The following is a 22,379-nucleotide window of genomic DNA, read 5'->3' as shown; positions in this document are numbered from 1 at the left end:
ATTGAAGGATGTTAACTGTATTCTAATATGCATTCTTCATATAGTGTAACAGTTAATTCCATGCATTATTGTATTTTTAAACTGCCTTTCCTTTTAAACACTTTTTAATGGTTACTTGCAATCTAACTGAACTGGATGGTGTGTTGAGGCTACGTCGCTCATCGGGCCTCCCTACAGCTTAGATGCTGCCTCATACCAAGATGGAGGCATGGGAGGGACAATGTCAGTTTTGTGCAAATATGCCAGTGGAACCAATCAGAAATGTAAGAGTATTTAGAAAGCCCAGTTTTCCCAGGACACACATTAAGCTAACTGGCCTGAAATCCCCATAGTTCCAAGGATCCCTTTTTAAAAATTGGTGTTACATTGGCTATTTTCCAATCCTTGGGTATGGAGGCTGATCTGAAGGACAAACTACATATTTTTGTTAGAAGATCTACAATTTCTCATTTGAGTTCTTTGAGAACTCTCAGGTGGACGCCATCTGGCCCTCGTGATTTGTCGGTTTTTATTACTCCATTTGTTCAGAAGAATTGCCATTCTTGCACTGACTAGCGTATTCCAAATGTAGCTGTGAGAAAGGGAACCTTTATTGGAAAAAAATAATTTCCCTTGTTAGATGCAAAGGCAATATTTGTGTGTTCAAATACAGCCATATGATGTCTTATTCTAATTGATTAACTTACTTTGTTGGGTGCTTATCAGTGTTTGTTGAAGACAAAATAATCACCATTCAAACAAAATTAATGTGTTTACTTTGGTTCATTTTCAAACAATCAAACTGTAGCTGATTTCTTACTACTATAGAAGTCTTGTCACTACTAGAGGAGGGCTTAGGGATTTTCAGTAGAACTAGCAAAGCTTTAAAATCTTAACAGCCCATTAACTGCAGGATATGGTTCATGAGATTTAATGGATACTTGTTAAAGTGAGACATAACTATTCCATTGCAGGAGGGTTGAGGAGGGGTGTGTGTGGAAGCATAGAAATGTTTGTTTTTCCTGTTCCCTCCACCATAATAAAATACCAGAGCTGCATTTAAAAAAAAAAACTTCAGAAAGCATTGCTGTATATACATTTGCTGTACTCCTTAGCATATCATTTCACAAAATATATTATCAGTTGTTTGAAGAAACCTTTACACACAGAGAGAAAGAGAGAGAGAGAGATGGTGTTGATTAGACTAAATTTTACATTGCATTGAAGTGGTGCTCACTTTCCTCTACAGTGGTACCTCAGGTTACATATGCTTCAGGTTACATACGCTTCAGGTTACATACTCCACTAACCCAGAAATAATGCTTCAGGTTAAGAACTTTGCTTCAGGATGAGAACAGAAATCATGCTCAAGCGGCGCAGCAGCAGCGGGAGTTCCCATTATCTAAAGTGGTGCTTCAGGTTAAGAATAGTTTCAGGTTAAAAACGGACCTCCGGAACGAATTAAGTTCTTAACCCGAGGTACCACTGTAGTTCTAACTTAATGTCTATGGTATAATATAACTAGTTTTAGATTCTATATATTTTTTGAAAACAAATGAGTTGCCACAAGGCTTTGGTGGGATATAAAGTATTTGAAATGGAAGCCAACCTCCTTTTCAACTGAAAAAAATATATATACTGTGTTAAAACTAAATGTATGGCAATGTACTCATTCTACTACACATTTAAGCCTAAAACAAAAACTACCTTAATTTGTTTTTACTAATGTTAACTATACTCAAACCTTGGTTGTCGAACGTAATCCGTTCTGGAAGCCCATTCGGCTTCCGAAATGTGGGACAACCCGAGGCGCAGCTTCTGGTTGGTTGCAGGAGCTTCCTGTACTCAAGTGGAAGCTGCATTGGATGTTTGGCTTCTGAAAAATGTTCAAAAACTAGAACACTTACTTCCAGGTTTTTGGCGTTCGGGAGCTGAAACGTTTGTCAACGGAGCTGTTCGAGAAGTCAGGTTTTACTGTATTTGCTTTTTGAAAGATGTTTTTTAATAGTTTTCTGAACTGAATACTTGAAAACTTGACCGCTCTTTCTCACCCCAACATTTTGGAGCCTCCAGCTGTTTTGCCGCTGCTGGCTCAGATGCCACTTTTTGCCTTTTCCTTTCTTTTTCTCTAGCCTCTACATCTACAATCTACATCTTTATTGGGCGGAATGGAAATTAATTTGAAGTTACTAATTCATTTATTTTTATATTGTTCTATAAATCATTGTTCTCGAAGCTACTAACATGAGTTTGGCCAAACTGCGGGAGGCAGTGAAGGATAGGCGTGCCTGGCGTGCTCTGGTCCATGGGGTCACGAAGAGTCGGACACGACTGAATGACTGAACAACGACAAATAAATCAGTTTAATTTGAGACATTTCTTATCTACCGTAGCAGTGAAATTATGACATCTGAGCTTGTTGAATTTGCTATCCTACTTTCAGATCTTAATTTGGATTCCAGTGAGGAAATGTGTTAGTTGCTGTGTGATTTGCAAACCTTTGGAGCAGTACCCTGGTAATTATGTCATAACAACTGACTTGTGCTAATTTTTCCACAACATGATGCATTTGTTCCAATGCTGAAACTGGCTTCTTTTAACACAGGGTTCAATGTAAAGGGCTCTGGGCCTGGGATAGGAAAATGGTTAGATTATCAGATATCAAATCCTAGTTTCTCTATCTATTGCTGATTTCAGCTGGAGTAGAAATGCTGTGGTAGCAGTTCAAAAGGGGATACAGCAGAGCTTTCCAAACTTTTCATGTTGATGGCACACTTTTTAGACATGCATCATTTCGCAGCCCAGTAATTCAGGTTTATTAGCAAACCAGAGGTTAAACTAACTCCTTTCCAGCCTCGGGAGAAGCGCGGGGAGCATTCACATGACTCACCTACACGCTGCAGTCAACACACTAACATGTCGCAACACACAGTTTGGCAAGCTCTGGAATACAGATATATAATATACAACGGGAACATAGGCAAATGTAAAATGGGAAAACAAATATTGGGTATTTTAAATGGGACAATTATGAGTAGCAATATTTTATAGTAATTGTTACGTTTAAATGTCTGCTTTAAAGGTTGCTCATATTTCAGTTGGGATTTCTCTGTTAGTGTTGAATTATGTAATATTTTTAATATTTTTAATTAATATTGTGCTTCTCTAAGTTGGTTAAAAAGTTCTACAAATATTAAAAGTTTCTCTATATATTCTCATTTGTACTCAAACATATTCTGTATTCTGAAGTCTGACCTAGCATAAACATCATTCTGCTTTGCTATATCAGCTGCTTCTAGTGTTTGTTTTAAGTTAAAGCATAACAATGATTAAAGGCTTAGGCAGCTCTTACACATCTCCAGTGGTGCAGACTTCCAGTGAATAGTTATTTGTGCCAGCAATGCACTTTGCAGACTGCAATGAGTATTCTTCAGAAAAGCATTTTTAGTATAAATTCCCACGTCCATACAGCTAATAACATGGAATTGTTACCACTCAAAACTGAGATAGTGACTGTGAATAAACACATGTGGGCAACCCATGGCTGCCAAGCTGCATGTGTAGCCTGCCAAGTCCTGAGGAAACCCACCATTTTTCTCCGCTTCCCAGCTGATCAGCCATCAACTGGGAGATGGTGAAAATATTTTTGTTTCCATGTTGCTAAGCCTGGAAGCAAAGTCTGGACCAGACCCTCCATATTTTAAATCCCTGTGAGAGTCATGCTGCTGGTTTGAACTTCAGATAGACTATCTTGAAGATGCATGGCCAACTTTCATTGTGAAATCTCAGTCTTCAAGAGAAATACAGCATTATTTTGACATCAAGTGTAGGGGTTGAACTCTTATTTGACCAGAATAGTCCCCGAGCTGCAAACTTTCATTCTGATTCTCAGATTATAAGCAAGAGTTTTTGCATCTTTCCCTTCCTACTACTAGTTCAGGAGTTGGGACTGGTTTGAACTTCAAAAACAGAACTCTGTAATATCAAATTGTATTATGATTTCTGAGTGATAAGAAAATTAGAAAACCCTGGTAAGATCAGTCTAAAAGTTCATCTAGCTCTGCATCCTATTCTCATGGCGACCAACCAGATGTCTATGGGATGTCTGCAAGCAGGAGTACAACAGCACTCCTTCCATTTTTGACTCACAGCAACTAGTATCCAGAATCATACTACCTCCAACAGGAGAGGTAGATTGATAGATTTACTATCCATGAATTTGTCAAATTTGCTGTGGAATTCGCTCCCGTAAGAAGTAGTAATGGCCAACAACTTGGATAGTTTTAAAAAACAATCCAATTTAATGACCATCTCTACATCTTGTGAGAACAAATTTGATTAGTTCTCCAGCCAAACAGCTGTAGCTCTTGCTGTGATGGAGGGGGCTATTTGCATAGCCAGCATCTCAATCTGCATAGTTCTACCCAACTTCAGGAAAACCAAATGTGACAAAGACATAGATGTTCTATTATATTTATTAATTTTTATTTATTTATTATTACATTAATATCTTGCCTTTCTTTAGTGATGGAACTCAAGATGGAACAGATAGTTTCCAGGTGGTCACTCATGCAGGCAGTGACTGAATGCCAATTTGTTTATCTTCAGCAAGGTGGTGACATTATGTGCCTTCAGACCATACCCTGGGTCTTATACTATGTGGGAGTAATAGGACTAGTACGGTATATACAACAACAGAGTAGTAGTCTTTCTGTTTAAAAAAAAAAAGTAATACATGCTTCCAGTGAATTACTGCACTGAAAATGAAATATTTTTTCTTTTTGTATAATCCACAGTAATTTATTCTACCAAGTAAAATGGTGAAAGGAAATATTGTAGAGGTAGAAGTTTGTTTTGTTTATGGCAACTTGTAAAAGACATGTCAAACAAATAACAGGAAAGCTATTTCTATTGAGTAATGTGACATGTGCACTATCCTTTTTCTTCCTTTTTTGGTGTTCAAGGATGAAACTAAATGAATTGTTTACTTTTAGTTTAAGGCAAAATGCTGCTTTGGTATACCAGATTCTGTAAAACTAAGCAGATGTTGTGGCACAAGAAATCAAGAGTTTCAAGTCTTTTATAAAGTTTTGTTGTTCCTAAACATGCACGTTAAATCTTATACCCAGACTTTGAAAAAATGATGAGCTTGTAGTATTTAATCCCCCAGAACATCAACTTTATACAGCAACTTTAAAACTATCAATGGATTATTGGCATTTCTACTTAATGCCTTAAATACTGGTGGTGTTCAGCCTTATCCAAAAATCGTTCCTAATTGGATCAATCCAGGACATTTGCTATTTGAGGCAAAAGAGGCACCCACTGCTGAAGCCACCGCTGCAGCCCACTGACGCTGTCTCCTGCTGCTCCCTGCCAGAGCAGCTCCTCCCTCCGAGGCCACCTGCTGAGGCTGGAGAGGAGCAGGCAGCAGTGGCGGAAGAAGAGGTCCACTCTTTAGGGCCACATCTGCCATTTCCCCAACTGTCCCTCAGCTTTCAGCCTGAGGCGACTCCCTCACAGCACCTCAAGGGTGGGCCAGCCCTGCCTTTGAGAGCTGGTAGAAACATGGATTTCCATTGTAAGCAGGCTTTACCATCCAGCAGCACTGGGGCATTTTTCATTAGTCAGACCGTATTCTGGGAATTCATTGATTCCCGGAATGGAAGTGTGTGGATGGAAATGTTCTTTGAACTAGTCACTGCCATATTGCTATCAAATTAAAAGCAAGTTTGGAAATTGCAATAAGAGAAGAGGTGCCTTGAACTTTTTGTTCTTTCACATTTCAGTCTCATTTGAAATAGATTTTTTGCATGTTCTCTGGAAAGAGCTGAAAGTTCCTAAAGGGGTGCTAATTTAATCAAAAAACTAAAACAACTTGGCATAAATTGATTAATGATTGATATTGTTTCTTTGAAAAAAGTTGATTTAGTTCACCTCAAAAGAGCTGCAATCTAGTTTATGGCATTGAAGAGTTTTACAAGCAGTTTGTTAAACAAGATTCATTTTAACCCATCAAATAATATTTAACCTGTCAGATAATATCTATGTTTCATTTTAAGTATTTTTTTCTCAATAACAAATAATTACCTTGTATTTTTTTTTCTAATCTCCAGAAGTGCATTGAGAGCATGACTGTGAGAGATATGGGTCTGATATTGAAAGGGTGGATAGCAACTTTATTATCCAACCAGCCAATATATGGCTGAACACTTGCTTTGATCACTTGTTTTCTCTTTATTCTGAAATTTGCTCTACTTTCCAGATGCTCCATGATTCCGCCTTAGTTTGTGGCCTCAGAATCTGTGCTGCAGTGTAATAGTCTTGTTATCTATTATTTAATATTTATATTTAAAATATTTATAAAGTGCTTTTCTTGCCTTGTCCAAAGTGGCTTAGTTGTACTGAGGTGGGTCTTCAGCTAAGGACATGTGTCAATTTGAGTGAGAACATAATCATCTGACCATGATGATCAAATGTTCAAAGGACTTTGGTTATTCCATCCAGACAGACAATTGGGAAAAATTATGGCAAAAAGACTTAAAATTCACAATAATGGAAAATTTTATGAAAATGCTGTATCAATGGTACATGACCCCTAGCAAACTGGCCAATATATATAAAACAAAGTCAAATGCATGCTGGAGGTGTAAGCAAATGGAAGTAACAATGTACCATATGTGGTGGGGTTGTGACAAAAAAAAATGTGACATTGTCTATGAGGAATTTAAAAAAATGTTTAGACAAACATTTGTGAAGGTATTTTGACAATTGATATCTCAAATGATAAAAGGAGGGTGTTCCTATATGCTACAGCTGCAGCAAGAATACTGATCACTAAAAATTGGAAAGGGGATAGGACACCGACAAAGGAAGAATGGCAAATCAAATTGTGTGAATATTTGGAATTCGCAAAAATGACATAAGTAATTAGAAATCAGCCAAACCAAAGGTTTAAAAAGGAGTGGGATTGTTTTAAAGAGTACCTGGAAAAACATTGTTCTCAAACAAAATCTTTAATGTGTTTTGACTAAGTAAATAACAGATAGATAACATATATTATGTAAGAGAAGTGAAATAAGGAAAACAACACAGTTAAAAAGATAAGGAAGAAGAAGAAGAAGCCGCAATAAGGTGGAGTCACTTGTGAAGAAGTATTGATTTATTTTGGTTTACATTCATGTATAAGTTAACATTTTTTGAAGACAAATGGAAAATGTATATAATTAATCAATGCAAAACTCTATAATAAAGAATATTAAAAATAAAATAAAATTGTGTGAGAACATGAATGTTTCTGAACATTCATACTAGAGCTGGGCGATATATCGTCCAAAACTGGTTTGAAGTCCATATTGTGATACCTGTTTCATAATTTTTGACCTGGAAGCAATATACTGTGAATCACACACACACACACACACACACACACACACACACTATGCAAAAATAATGATGCAGAAAAAACCGTGAAGCCAGCCAATGCCTCTACATAGCTCCATCCTTATTTCAGACTTCATGATATGTCAGTATATCACAATGTTTAGCTGGTGATAGATCACGATGTTGAAAAACAGATATCACCTTGCCCTAGTTCATACCCATTCCAATGAGAGGTCATTGTAATAACTTACCATGTTTTTCGGTTTCTAAAATGTATTCCTAGAAACGTCAAGAGATGCATCTCCTTTCCTTAAAAAAACAAACAAACTTCAGGTAGAGGACATATGTATCTTTGTCTGTGCATAGGAAGCTGCTTTATGCTGAGTCAGATCATTGGCCTATCTAGCTCAGTATTGTCTACTGAATGCAGAGTTTCAGGTGTGGATTTTCTGTTGGAGATTGAACCTGGGACATTTGCGTGCTAAGCATGTGCTCCATCACTGAGCTCTGGTTCCTTCCCGATGTTAATCTTAATTATGCTTCTCCAAGTGTAAACGGTCACCTTTAGGAGGTTTCATGCTGACAGTAGTAAGAAACCCATAGAAGCTGATGTTCAAAATGAATGATTGGAATGAATGGTAGGAATTTTCATTGTGATTTTTTGAACCATTGTTTGAATCTCCAGAATAGGATGGTAACATAACATTTGTGTCTTTCCTTTTCCCTTTTCCCTTAAAGAATTTAGGGAAGAGGGTTAAAAAAAGGAGATTGTTTAATAATGTACCGGTATCATTTATTTTACGTATCACTTAGTTCGCTAACATTTTGGTTTCAGGCAACACCAAGAAAGCAAGGAAGAGACGAAACATTAGGATCAAAACATTACTGTTCAGTATCCTAAAATATGCAGTGTCCTTAGGAAGAAAATATTTCAATAGGATTAGCAAAATGCTTTGTTAGTTTCTTGTTGAAATAGTGATGCTCTGCAGATGTACTGCTGCAACTTCATAACAGAGTGGCAGGCTGTTTTATAAGGCCAGAGATTACAAAGGTCCACTTTAACCTTTTTTCCCCTTCCTGGCAGGTGTCCCACTGGCCTGAGGCCACAGGCTGTGAGCATACTGCAGCCTGTAGTTTACACCAGAATGCAGAGCCGACACTCCAGCTGGCTGCTCATAATTAGTTATTGCAGTCTGACAACTGGAGTTACACTACAGAAATGTGATAAATGTTAAAAAATGTATTAACCAAGTTGAATGTTTTATAAATATATCTACTCTCCCCTCTTTACAGATACGATATCTGCACATATAAAAACAAGCCTTGTGGAACACTGGGTAAGGTTGCAAAAATGTAACCTACATGGGTATTTATTTTCTTCAATGTTTTGGTTTTTGTTACTTATTCATTCGACATCATTTCTTGAGATGATTTCCTCACATTTCATGTTTATGTAGAAAATAATTCTGAAAATATATTTTGCTTGCAAGAAGCGGTAATGTTAAAAAATAAATAGTTATTTTGGACAGCTGTGTCACTTTAAAAGCCTAGAAGGTAATCAAAGCAACAATTAAAGGGGGGGGGGGACAAGGGAAGCTCACACTGCTTTCTTCCTCATAAAGATTGCTCTGATAGATTCCACAAATACAAAGAGAACAAAAGAGACACACAGAGGAAAACCAGAAATGTTAGTGGTAAAAATGTGTTTAAGAAAGCATGCAGTTAACTGATTATCCTGTCTGGTGCAAAAGCCTGAATTTACCACATATTCGTCTCTGAATTCTTTGCCATAATGGTGGTTGTATAGTGGATTTGATACTGTTTTCTGTGCTTCAAAAACTGTTACAGTGCTCTTAATGCATAAAGTATATTGAAAAAGAAAAAGCCTGCCATTTCTTTAAAATTTTGCTCAGTATTTAATAATAACTGTAGGATTTTGATCTTGCCAAAATTTTGCCCTAGGAAACATTAGGACTCTGTTAACTTGCTTTGTCCACTTAATCCAGAGGTACTTATATACACAGGCGTCGCGAGGGGAGCGGTGGGGATGGTCTGCCCCGGGTTCCAGGGGGTGACACTTGGCCCAGCCCCGCCCCGCTGGCGGGCCCCGAGCAAGCAGCACAGACGGGAAAGCCCCACAAGCCGGCGCTCGCTTGGCGGGTCCCTGCTGGAGCAGCAGCACTGGCGGGATGGACTGTGCATGCCCAGAAATCTGGGCATGCGTAGTCCATCTTAGCCGGCGCTGCTGACATAACGATGCATGCGTCAGGACGCCCCGCCCCCGGCACCCAAGAGGCTTCCTACGCCTCTGCTTAAATAGCACCTGAACAATTGTGCACTTGAGGTATCATAACCCTTGTCTAAATATCAATGTTTTTACAGTAAGCATTTATCTTCTACAGAAAACATTTAGCGTTTTCAATTTCTGCCATTGCTAGTTTTAATATCCGCAGCATGGCAGATTGAGCAATCCCATAGCTGCACCTTTGCTGGCATCAACTGGCATTTCAGGAGATTTCCATGAGTGTACATTTTGTACCACTGGCAACGGAATAACATGGAATGGCTGGATCACAGTGCCACACGGTTATTGCATCTGGAGCTTAGACTTGCACCCCAGTCCCTGAAATTTCATTTCTGCTGATCAGGCATTCTTGTTTCAGCACAAAGTGAAAATGGGTATCTAAGGAAGAAATAAGAGAATCTGCTGCTGGGTAGATATTTTGCTTTTTTTAAATCCCCATGTCCTTACACAGGGAGGCATGAAAGGAGCTATGTGTATTCAGTTGCCTTCATGGAGTGTGTCTACAGCTGTTTTGTAACTTCAGGAAATATTTTTTTCTGCTTCACATCTGTCTAGCACCTGGTGCAGATACTTAAACCAGGTGCTGTGCTCTGATTTTGAACTCTGTTGTCTTCTCAGACCTAAAAGCTTTGTCCAGAATTTCAAATTATTAGCTTGGTCCTGTAGCCTGCCTTAAGACATTCTTAAGTGTGTTTTAAGAATAAATCCCTGCTGGTGCATAGGTAAATTGAATCCCCTAAGGGTCTGTCTATGTATAGTGAGCTGCAGAAGCTCCCTGTTGCCACTGCATGGTTAACCTTTCAAGCACCAACAGGTTCTGAGTAACCATCACTTTTACATACCCAACTTTTTTAGCCCAGGTCAATTAGAGTATGTAGGAGCCATGATACAGGCAAGGGGAGCTTCATGCTCAACATCAAGTGGTGCTGGGAAGGAAAGGGTGAGGACTCCCATGATTATGATGCAGGTACCAGGGAGACGGAGGAATAAGCATCAGGACCTTTTGCAAGCTTCATTCTCAGTAGGTGTGCAGGTCATCTTCTGTGTCACACTGTGGTCAGTCAAATGCAATGTTAAATGGGTGCTACATTGCTCATCTCAATAACTTGATGTTGGAAAGGTGGGGGGTTGCCCATGACTTGATGCTGTTCAGCCCGATGCCAGAGCCTCCTTCCTTCTAGAACAGAATCACCCATGGCAAACACAGATTTTGTCTGGCTCTGGTGACTAGAAGTGCCTTTTTCAGCTCTGGCTGCTACTGCATCCATAGGACAGAGATTACCTGACCACAGTACTCCATGCTCTTGCAACATCCAAATTTCATTATTGCAATGTGCTCTACATGGGGTTGACCTTGTAGACGACTTGGAAACTTCAATTGGCTGGGGCTCTGTTTAGAGCCCATATAACCCTTGTTTTAAAACAGCTGCACTGGTTGCCAGTTCATTTCCAGACCCAATTGAAAGTGCTCATCTTAGTGTTCAAAGCCGTAAATGATTCCGGCTCCACATATCTGAAAGATCACCTCCTTCCCTACCGACTCTCTCAGGTGCTAGAATCAGCAGAAGGGACTCTATTGGTACATCTTTTACCCTCAGAGGCTCACAAAGTGGTGGTGTTGGCCTGGGAGAGGACATTCTCTGAAACAGTCCCTAAGTTGTGGAACTCCTTCCCTCTGTTCCTTCATTATAGTTTTTTGCACAAGACAGGATAAGGTAATTCGAAGCTTTTGCTTCTACTTTTAAACTAACTAGATTTCCCTGTTAGATCCAGATTCGGGGGACAGTTTGATCCTGGCTTGCTTGAGACAGCTTGATCCAGGGAAGTTCTTGGAAAAGGACATGTTTGGATAGAATGCACAAGAGCATTTAATGCTAAGGGGGAGGAGGAGCATAAAATATTGAGGAAAAAAGTATATTGATGGAAGTTGGAGGGAGAGGGATAGCTGAGGGGAAAACACTGAAAGGAGACCTCAGAAAAGAAAAAGAGAAGAAAGTTAATAGCTGTAAGATTTCAGAAGGTTAGAAAATGGACACAAAGCAACAGACTGAAGGACATGTTCCTCTAGTAATAGTTAACTAACAATGTACCACATAAATAATAGTAGTTTGGGATGGGTTATATGTGGGTTTTGTTTTGTTTCACAATTATTAATTTGTTAACAGTTTTTAATTGGTAAAATAAGTATTAGCCATATTCATTAGGAATATTTTTCAATGTTCATCCATTGATAATAACTGAGTGGATTACTTTCAGTTATTCTAAAAATGTCAAAGATACTACTCTGGAATTCACAGTTAAAAAGTCAAACAATTTTATTTGGTTACTATGAATGTTTAGGTTAACATTCACCTAGCAGAAATTACAGTTGTCAAGTAATTTCCACCTTCTTTACTGGAGCTTGTTTTGTTTATTTTCGTTCTGTTCCAGTCTATTGTAAGAGATCAGTGTCAGTAGCAGTTATGTAGATTAAAAACTTACTCAAAGATAAAATATCAGGCTGCCTTCCTCATTTCATACCCATATCCCCCTTGACTTCAACTACTGAGTGCCAATTCAAATAATAAATACTCCAAACTTAGATCTCGGTGAATTTGAAAACTCTCTCTGTGTGTGGAATCTGTAACTGGAACAGCCATAGATAATACTGGTGTATATGCTGTTGCTCTATGGACTTCAAACATAGGTTAGGCATATTGAATTTATGAATTGCTTCCCTCAACAAAAAGGCCCAAAGCAATTTATAATAATAATAAAATACAGTAATAAAAATGCACAAACACATTAAAAACACATTCAGAGTAAAAACATACAATCATTGGTGCTGTCCAAATGCCCGGGAAAACAAAAGCATATATGCCTGGAGTTGAAATGATGACAAAGTTGGCGCCAGTCAGGCCTCCCTGGAGACAACATTCCAGAGATGAGGAGCTACATAGCCATTCTAATCAGTAGAGTTCTCAGTTGAATTAAGGGATCACAGAAGGCTAGTGAGGAACAGAGTTTCTATGAGGTAAGACTCATTTCTACACCATGCAGGGCTTTATGGATTGAAATGATTGAACAGAATTAATTGAACAGAAAAGAGTTCAAAGCTGGTGTAAACCCTGGAGTGCTGTTGTTAATCTGGTTCCTTGTAACACATCCCTATCAAGTTAATGTTAATCATAATTTAGGTTACTTTGCTCACAGAATAAATTCCCTTCAGTGCTAAAAGTATCCCTTTTTGGTCCTTGTTTTGTAGCAGTATGTTTTTCAGGGCACACAATCCCCTAGGAGAGTACGGTATGTTAATGTTTTTTCCCCGGATAATAGTCCTCAGGGAGGAATACCTTTAAGGGTGCAGCAGGTCAATTCCTCCATGGTGGTAACAAATTAATCCTGCACTAGTGCACATCCCAAGTAGTATTGAAGAACATTTATAATATTTGTACATACTGTGTTCCATTTTAAAAGGTTTTAGAAGCAGATATATGTGGTGAGAACTTAATTTCAGAAAACTCTGATAAGCAGAAGTTTTTATAGTTTAGTAAATACAGCTAACATTTCTTTCTCTGCAATTGGTGCATTGAGTTTTTTGTTTTCATAAAAATTCCTAAAAATATACCACTTGGGGGTTTTGTAGCTAAAAATGTTTCTTGTATGTTTTATGAACCCACTAAACTTAAACAGATCTCTTTAGAAAAATAATGTGGACACATTTTACTTTCTGCAACCTCAAGAATGTTAAAATAGAAATGCTTGCTTGAATTCCCTCTCCTGGCTCATATTACTAGGTGGTCCCAAGTTACCAGAAGTAAAATTTATAAATCTAACCCCTAGTCTAGACATTTTCCAGCAGTGACTGCAGTTCAAAAAATATTAATGTCTAGCCGGCAAAGTGAAATTCCCCCCAGTGATTTTGCAATGACTAGAAAGTTAACCTTTTGCCAACTGCTGCTTCGATGCATGGAGGTTATTAAAAAGAATCCAGGCATTTATAACTAGGGCTTTTAAGATTGAAACACCTTGGCATGACCCTTTGTGTCTCCTTTTGTTTGTTCAGGCTTGGCCTCTGTTGCTGGAATGTGTGAGCCTGAAAGGAGCTGTAGCATTAATGAAGATATTGGCTTAGGTTCTGCTTTTACCATTGCACATGAAATTGGTCACAAGTGAGTACATTTTTAAATCTTTATAAATCTTAATTTAATGACCTTTATCTGTGACTTTATTCTCTCATCTGTTCTGCTTGCTACATACATAAAATTATCCTAATGATTCACTTTATTTTACTTTTTGTCTTTCACTAACAATATGACCTTAAAAGATTTATTGCTTCAGGACATAAATACTTGAGATATGCCAATTGGCTATTGCAATGCTGTCTATGAGGAATATGGTTTGGAGGGTGCAACTGGTGGAGAACGTGGCAACCAGAATGATGTCTGGTATGGTTCAAAGGACTTTTGAGTAGATATGGATGGGATTACACTATGTGGGCTATATCTGGCCAGTTCATACTCAAGAGTAGGCACACTGAAGTCAATGGAAGTTTTAAATATCCTCCCCATGTACTCAGAGGAGGAAGCATGCAAAGCTGAGGCTCTTGCCTTCTGGTGCTCATTGCAACAAACCTATCATTTATTATTATATGTGTGAATTCAACATCCATATTTTATTTGTTGGAGGCTTACTCTAGGAGTAAGTCCTAGTAAACAACTGTCATTTTATCTACCTACCTAGCATTAGCTAGTATCTAGCTCACTTGGGCTGCTTCCACACGAGTAGCTCCTAGTGCTGCCGAATCATTGCTCTTCTGCTATAAGCAGAATTGAAATCAACTTTCCACACTATTGGTAGTATAGTGCTTCTGCTATGTTAAGGCTACCAGATTTTTTTCAATGAATCCAGGGACATTTTTCAACTTCCTACTAAATAGATGGATTTTATCAGGGGACTGATTTGTAAATATGGGGACGGCCCCCGGGAAACGGACGTTTGGTAACCTTATGCTATGTTCCATCTACATCAGTGGGTGTGTCATAGGTGCTCTGGGTGGGGCCATTTGAAGCTCAGCCCTCATGCACTATTTAACCTCGTTGGTGGGCTGTTTAATTATTTTGTTTTTGAAATAAATCTTTTAATTGGCTTTTCCAACTGTACTTTTTAAAATGAAAGAGGTACAACAGGATCTATGCTACAGCACCATAATGCTATAACGCTCATCTTTTAAAAAAAATAATATGATGGTCTAAGTGCTCTTAAAGAGTTATATGCAGGGACACATAACTGTGGAGGTAACCTGGTCTTGAGGAGTTTGTGCCTTTGTGTGTTAGTAACAAGACCTTGAACATAGCCTGGTAGCTAATCAGCAGCCTATTCACTTCCCTCAGCGCTGATGTAATATGTACATGTCCAGATGCTCCATTCAGCAAGCTGACTGCAGCATACTGCACCAGCTACAAATTCCAAACATGCCTCAAGGGAATATTACAGTAGCCTAGTTGTGAGGTTACTAATACAAGAATCATAGTGCAATGATGCAATGTAACAAAGAAATTGAACTGAATGTCAGTGTGTTGACGACCCCATTCCCCAAATCTAATGAATGCTCCCCATGATTTCATATACAACATTGAAGAGAAAATCGTGTCCTCCAGCACCCCACAGCAGAACTGCTAGGGGGCAGACACATAACATCCCAACACTATATTTGAACCCAGCCATGTAAGTAGGAATAGAATCACAGTAACACAGTGCAACCAATTAGCAACTCACACAAAGAGTCCAGGAAAATAACATGTATTTGAAAGCCAACAGTATTGAAAGTTACTGAGAAATCAAGAAAGAGGTCCCGTGCCGAAAGGAAGGTGCCCATCAGGGTGACCAAGGCTAATTCTGTTCAAAACTTAGACCGGAAGAGTGGAAAGGGTCAAGAGAAGCAGTTTCCTCCAACAGTGCTTGCAGCGTGCCCTCACTCTTCCGAGCACCTTATCTCAAAATAAGAGTAATTTGTGATCAGGTAATAGTTGTTGAGTAACTGCAGGAAGCAGTGGAGGACAAGAGTGCCTGGCGTGCTCTGGTCCATGGGGGTCACAAAGAGTCGGACAGGACAGGACTAAATGACTAAACAACAACAATACCTCAGGGTCCAAGGAAGTGTGTGTGTTTTTAAGGAGTGGATACACTACTGCCTCTTTCAAGGCATTAGGTACCATTCCCTCAGGCAAAATGTGTTAACTGCTTCCTGGAACGACCCCAGACCCCAATAACTTGAATAAGCTATTGTGAGCAGGAGTAGAGAAAGCATATTGTGGGCTGAACCACCGCAGGCACCTTGTGTACATCCTCAGACTTCAACTGAAACTGATAACACAAGATCAGGGAAGATGCTTTGTCAGGTACTTCACCTTTCTTTGGAATAATGGCAGCATTCACCTCAGCACTGAGGCAAGTAATTTTATCCTCAAAGTGCCTGGCAAACTTATCATAGCAGGCGTCTATGGTTTCAAAACTCAATTCCCTGGAACAGATGTCAGCTCTCACAACACGGAACAGCTCTGTTAACCAGCTACTCCAAGATGCACCATCTTCACTGGCACATAGTAGTGACTGTGCACTTTAGGACATGTCTTGTCAGTTTCACATTGAGTCTAACACCACTTCCATTTTAGCCCCCGAAAACAAGCATTTTCCACCATTGCTCATGCACTCTAGAATGCCCTTTCCTCTAGCCCTTGTCCAGCTCATTTGATTGCTCAGAGCTCCCTGGAAAACTCTGGAGCTATCTTGTCAACAGTCCTATGCATCTTGCCATTCCATAGCATAACAAACGCCTTGACAGGAATTGCCAACTCTGGCTCCTGGAAATTTCCCCAAAGCATTCAGGAATCCTTCAGACTCCTTTAAGTCTCTGTGGATGGACCATTCTGAAGTATCCTCTCCTTTAAGTCTCTGTGGATGGACCATTCTGAAGTATCCTCTCCTTGTAGGGAGAAACTGGCATTGTACGACCAAACTTAGCAGATAATGGTCTGACCACAACAATAGGGTTTCTTCAACACCCTCCACCCAATATGCAGACCAGCCCTTTCACTCTGAAGACCAGATCAAGAGTATGCCCTGCCCTATGCTTTGGGCCAGTTACAACTTGAGATAGCCCAATTATTATCATGGAGGTCATAAATGCCCAATCTGGCCCAGTCAAGTTAGCTTCAGCATGCTTATTGAAGTGCCTCAGAACCAGTGTCCTCTGATTCTCCGACACTGCACTCAATACCACCTCCACCAGCTTGGATAGATATGCTGTGGGGCAGCAGCCCCAATCTGTCCCGCTGGCCCAGTGTAAGGTATAGCTCACCCAACAATGGTGAAGCTTCCTAGTGAGTGAGATGGAAATTTTGTTTCCAGTGACAATGGATTGTCTGTCTGTCTGTCTGGCTGGCTGGCTGGCTGGCTTATTTATTTATTTATTTATTTATTTATTTATTTATTTATTTATTTATTTGCTTGCTTGTCTCCCTCAAGTTTTTTCTAATTCTGTAAACCTTGTAATTCCCTCAAGCATGCTGATACTTCCCCTTTCTCAGTAGCACCATTTTGACTTCATATCTGTCATAACTAAGCATCTGTTGTTGTTGTTGTTTTATTAGCATATATTTCATATAGTAGTTTGTGTTGCCAACTGTTTCTCTCATAATGAGGAACATTACTTTTTTTGCTGCAGACAAATGGAAGGTTGGCATCTGCACATTCTGTTGGATGGTTGTGTTTCCCCCTTTTTGTTGCTTCTCAACTTTCTCTACTTCTTTATTGAATAAGTTAAGAATTCTGATAGTGTTTATGGACAGTAGGTGTGTACTGCTTAAGTAAATATATACATTTTAAAGCCTTCACCTTTAATATAGTTCAGTACTGATGATTTTATTAATGATGGGGTTTGTTCATGCTGGTCTGTTGTTGTTTTTTTAAAGTATCTTGGATGGGGAATCTCTGATAAATTAGAGGAATTTAATAGCTCCCCACAGGAGGAAATAGATTTTTTGGATCAGTTGGTCACTTTCTGAACATGAGTGAAATCTCTTATTACATAATAAATGAGGGCATGCTTTCAATAGGACATTTAACATTCACAATGTAGTTTGATCATCAGTTGCATCCCCACCAAAAAGGTATTACCTCAGCTGTTCTGTGATTCTTTTCATTTGAACCAATACAGTTATCAAGACTTTAACATGTTTAATGTTTCCCTAGAGGGTTCTGTCATATACACTTTTACCAAATCCTTCCACATATGGTTCCTCTCAGTCTGCCCTTCCAGTTTTCCTGCCTGACATTTATACTTTAATTTTGCCAGCCACATAAATGAGCAAGTTATCTAATGAGCATTTTATCCTTGCAATTCTGTGGTTTTGTGGTACTGATTCCCTCCCCTTAAAAAAAAAATCCCCGAGAAGGAAGAATCTCAAATAAAACTTGAAGCTCAAGTTTATCTTCATTGAAGATACTGTGTATATTCTTTAATTTTTCCCCAAGGGAAAATGTATTCTAAGTGTGAAAATCCAGTTGTGCTGAACTCAGTGACAGGGCAGATGCTAGCAGGGTCAGTAAAGAATATGAAAAACACACGAAGAGTACAGGAAGCTATGATGATCCATAGAAGGAAAACCTTAAACCTATAATTCACCAATACCCTTATTGGGATCAACCAAAATGTCTCAAATAGTGAGCAAGATTTAGAGTTCTTCAAAACTAGATGTGGTCTAGATGTTAACTAAAACAAGAGCTGGGGAAAGGGAGAAAAAGTAGGAGTGATGTTAAAGCCATCAAGTTGTCTGCTGCAGAAGTCTTGTGATAGTGAGTGCATGTTTATCAGGAGAATTCAAATATTTGGTTATTTCCTTGCTGACTTAACAGCCACTTTACCACTGACAGCCAGCATCAGATTTCAAGGAGTCCTTAGCATGGTGCCATAAATAAAGCCCTAACATCCCCCTGCAATGCAGCCACAACTGTGCAGTATTTTCCTGTTGCTGCCACCACAGCAGTAACACTATTCATTGACTTTCAATATCAAATCCTAATCCTTATGGTCGCATCTAAATAATAAAATTATTGTTGTTGTTGTTGTTCACAATGATCAAATGCCATGTTTAAGAGGTTTAATAGTTAGAATGAGATATAAAGGATTAGAAGTAGAAATTCCTTTATTGCTTAACCTGTTCTGGCCCTGTTGAATGGAACTGAAACCACTGTAGTGGTTTGTAAAGTTCACACTGAGAGTTTATATATCTAATATGTCATTCTGAATTACAATCTGAGTTCATAACATGGAAGCTTCTTATTTTTTTCCTTTTATTAATCATGGTGACTACTAGTGACAATTTTATATTGCTTGAATCCTATTTGGTGTACCCAGATTTTGAGGTACTAAATGTAGCAAAATACTTAGAATGAACCAAAGTAAAGTACTTAGAAGTCCTATTATGAAAGAAATATAGCAATAGCAATACTGTGTTATGTTTGTGTAAGGCCTCAAACCTAAACATCTATGCCAATCATTTTTAGACAACATATATAGCCTATTGTTTAATTCCTGTTCACTGAGTGTATTAAGTATATAAAGTATGTGAAAATCTTATGTTAAAGTTCTGTTCCATATAAAAATAATGGACTCTTCCCCCTCCCTCTTCCTATTCTTTTGGACAGTTTTGGTATGAACCATGATGGAATTGGAAATTCTTGTGGGACCAAAGGTCATGAAGCCGCAAAACTTATGGCAGCTCACATTACAGCAAACACCAACCCCTTCTCATGGTCAGCCTGCAGCAGGGATTATATCACCAGTTTTTTAGAGTAAGTAGTCTCTGAAGAGAGATAATACGATTCTTGAAAAACTTCACACTCCACCATACCCTGCTGAGGTGAATGTACAATGATAAAGAAAATATTTACCCATGAGACCTAATCCATAAATGTTGGCTAATAGCAGTGAGTTTTCTATTTACTGCTGTGTATGGGAGTCTCTTCCAACAAAGAGATGGTTATCATTGTCATACTTGACAGTGCAGATTAGGGAAAAGAAATGGGAACAAAGGAGAAAGAAGTGGTGCCTTGCTACAGTGGTCCAGCCTCACCCAAGTTATTGACTCGGTTAAAGCCAACAGTGCTGCCATCTAACAGCACAATCCCAACCATGTTTTCTTCCAAGTAAGTCTTATTGAATCCAATGGAACTTACTCCACAAAAAAGGTGTTTCAGGGTGAGGCATTGGCTGCTAGGTTCAAAGCACCAAGGATTCTCTAAGGGCCCCTTAGATATTCCAAAAATATTAAAGTACCCACTCTACCCCAGAACTCCCAGTGTAGAGGAGAATTTGCTACTCTGCATTTCCCTGGCCCCTTGTTAGGCTTACTTTCTAAATAATTAGAATACAACACTATTGATACAATCCTAATGACTGTTTGCAAACGTAGTGTCATAATGATGTAGGAGATTGGTGTCTACTCAAATTTTATATTAATTTACAAATAAATACTGGAATTGACTAATTAGTCTCATAGTTGTAGAATAGAATAGAATAGAATAGAATAGAATAGAATAGAATAGATCTTTATTGTCATTGTCCCCTTGTGGGAAACAACGAAATTCCTTGGTTGCTATATCAACTCAAATAAGGCACTCCACATAATTTAAAAATGCTAATAAACATAGTACAGTACAGGACAATATAACAAATAAAATAAGATGACTTCAGAGTCCAGAGTTTCCATTTAAGGTTAAAATTGCTCTAGGAAAGAATCCGTTCTTGAGATGGCTCATTCTCGCCTTCATTGTTCTGTATCTCCGTCCTGATGGCAGAAGCTCAAAGAAATGGTGACCAGGGTGTGATGGGTCTCTTGATATGTCTAATGCCTTTCTGTGGCACCTGATGGTATAGATATGTTCTAAGGTAGAGAGTGAACAGCCAATAATACTCTCTGCTGTTTTAATAATTCTTCGCAACACAATCCTATCCCGAGAAGTGCAGCTTCCATACCACACACATAAACCATAAGTGAGCACGCTCTCAATGGCACAGTGATAGAAGGCAAGCAGCAGCTTTTGCGGAAGATGATCTTTCCTTAGAATTCTCAAAAAATAGAGTCTGTGCTGCGCCTTCTTCGCAATCCCCCCCTATGTTGACACTCCAGGACAGATCCTCCTGTAACTCAATGCCCAGAAATATGAACGTTGTCACCCTCTCCACACAGGTTCCACCAATCAAAAGCAGCTGGACATCGCTTTTCTGCTTCCTAAAGTCCACCACAAGCTCCTTTGTTTTCTTTGTATTTATAGGCAAATTGTTGGTTCTACACCACTCTACCAACCGTTCCACCTCATCTCTGTAATCCATCTCACCCTCTTTATCAGAGATGAGCCCAATCACAGTTGTATCATCTGCAAATTTAACAAGATCTTTTAGAGGCCGTTTACATCGATCACTATACCAAATAATATTTACAGGTGCAATGTATTCTATGAATAGTCAAATTAAATGTAACTCCTCATAGCTCCTCATTTTATTTTTAATTACAATTTGTATAGTACTTTTATAGGACACGGGTGGCGCTGTGGTCTAAACCACAGAGCCTAGGGCTTGCCGATCAGAAGGTCAGTGGTTCAAATCTCCGCGATGGGGTGAGCTCCCATTGTTCGGTCCCAGCTCCTGCCCACCTAGCTGTTCGAAAGCACGTCAAAGTGCAAGTAGATAAATAGGTACCACTCTGGCGGGAAGGTAAATGGTATTTCCATGCGCTGCTCTGGTTTGCCAGAAGCAGCTTAGTCATGCTGGCCACATGACCCGGAAGCTGTCTGCGGACAAACGCTGGCTCCCTTGGCCTATACAGCAAGATGAGCGCCGCAACCCATGAGTCGTCCACGACTGGACCTGAACGGCCAGGGGTACCTTTACCTTTATAGTACTTTTAATTTGTGAAACATTTTAACAGTTTTTATTGTGCTAATACTTGTGGCAACCCTATGAAATAGATCCCTGTCAGAGAGGCAGCAGTTTCTCTAAGATGACATAATGAGTTCATGTTAGAGGTGGAGCTTGAGCCCATCTTTTTCAAACTGTCTCTGTTGCAGAAATTGGAGCACTATGTGTACACCTCAACGTGGAGGCACTGGCAATCACAAATGATGATTCCATTTATGATTGATTTATTTTGCATATGATACATAGTTTGGAAACTACAGTATGCATATTTGCAGTCATAATGTTGTAAAAATGATTATTTGGGGTTTGGCAGCTATTCAGAGCATCCCATAGTTTTGAGCTTTGGCCACTAGATTTTCAAGTACAGGTGCTTGGATATTAAGGTGTTTCTTTTTGAAATGATGCCTCTTTAGTTTGGATCTCAATTGAGATGAATAGTTCTCTAAGGCAGTAATTGTTAGGTATAAAGACTATTAGATTCTTTTTATATGTATGTTGCTCTTTTGGTGTTGAGGACTGAGCTTTTTGGCTTAAAATGCTCTATAAAATTGAAGTCAGTAAAACAACCCCATATTATCAGAACTAATCATAAACCATAGTTTAGCATTATGCAAACAAGCCAGAATGAGTATTGGTCATGCAGACACCTCCCCTCTAATGATACATGTGTAAATGCAATCTTGAAAAGCATCTGTTCTGTTTTGTGCATACTGTTGACTGTACAGAAACTAGTAAATATAATTATAGCTCAGC

The 22,379-nt window shown here is 39.0% G+C and overlaps 1 protein-coding gene across 7 annotated transcripts in view; it reads left to right on the top strand.

Moving 5' to 3' along the window:
- Window positions 1-22,379, top strand: part of ADAMTS6 (ADAM metallopeptidase with thrombospondin type 1 motif 6) — a 121,649-nt gene that overhangs the window by 38,141 nt on the left and 61,129 nt on the right. For 6 of the 7 annotated variants that reach the window (XM_033163630.1, XM_033163635.1, XM_033163629.1 and 3 more), the window contains 3 exons: window positions 8,656-8,699; window positions 13,713-13,818; window positions 19,355-19,501. In XM_033163630.1, coding sequence (XP_033019521.1) covers window positions 8,656-8,699; window positions 13,713-13,818; window positions 19,355-19,501 — 297 coding nt within the window. The remainder of the gene's footprint in view (window positions 1-8,655; window positions 8,700-13,712; window positions 13,819-19,354; window positions 19,502-22,379) is intronic. The other variant, XM_033163631.1, reaches the window with a different exon arrangement.

Source organism: Lacerta agilis, chromosome 11 (genome assembly GCF_009819535.1).
Source record: "Lacerta agilis isolate rLacAgi1 chromosome 11, rLacAgi1.pri, whole genome shotgun sequence".
Taxonomy (NCBI): domain Eukaryota; kingdom Metazoa; phylum Chordata; class Lepidosauria; order Squamata; family Lacertidae; genus Lacerta; species Lacerta agilis.
Note: the sequence above shows the minus strand (reverse complement) of the source record. Positions and strands in the feature narration are given on the sequence as shown.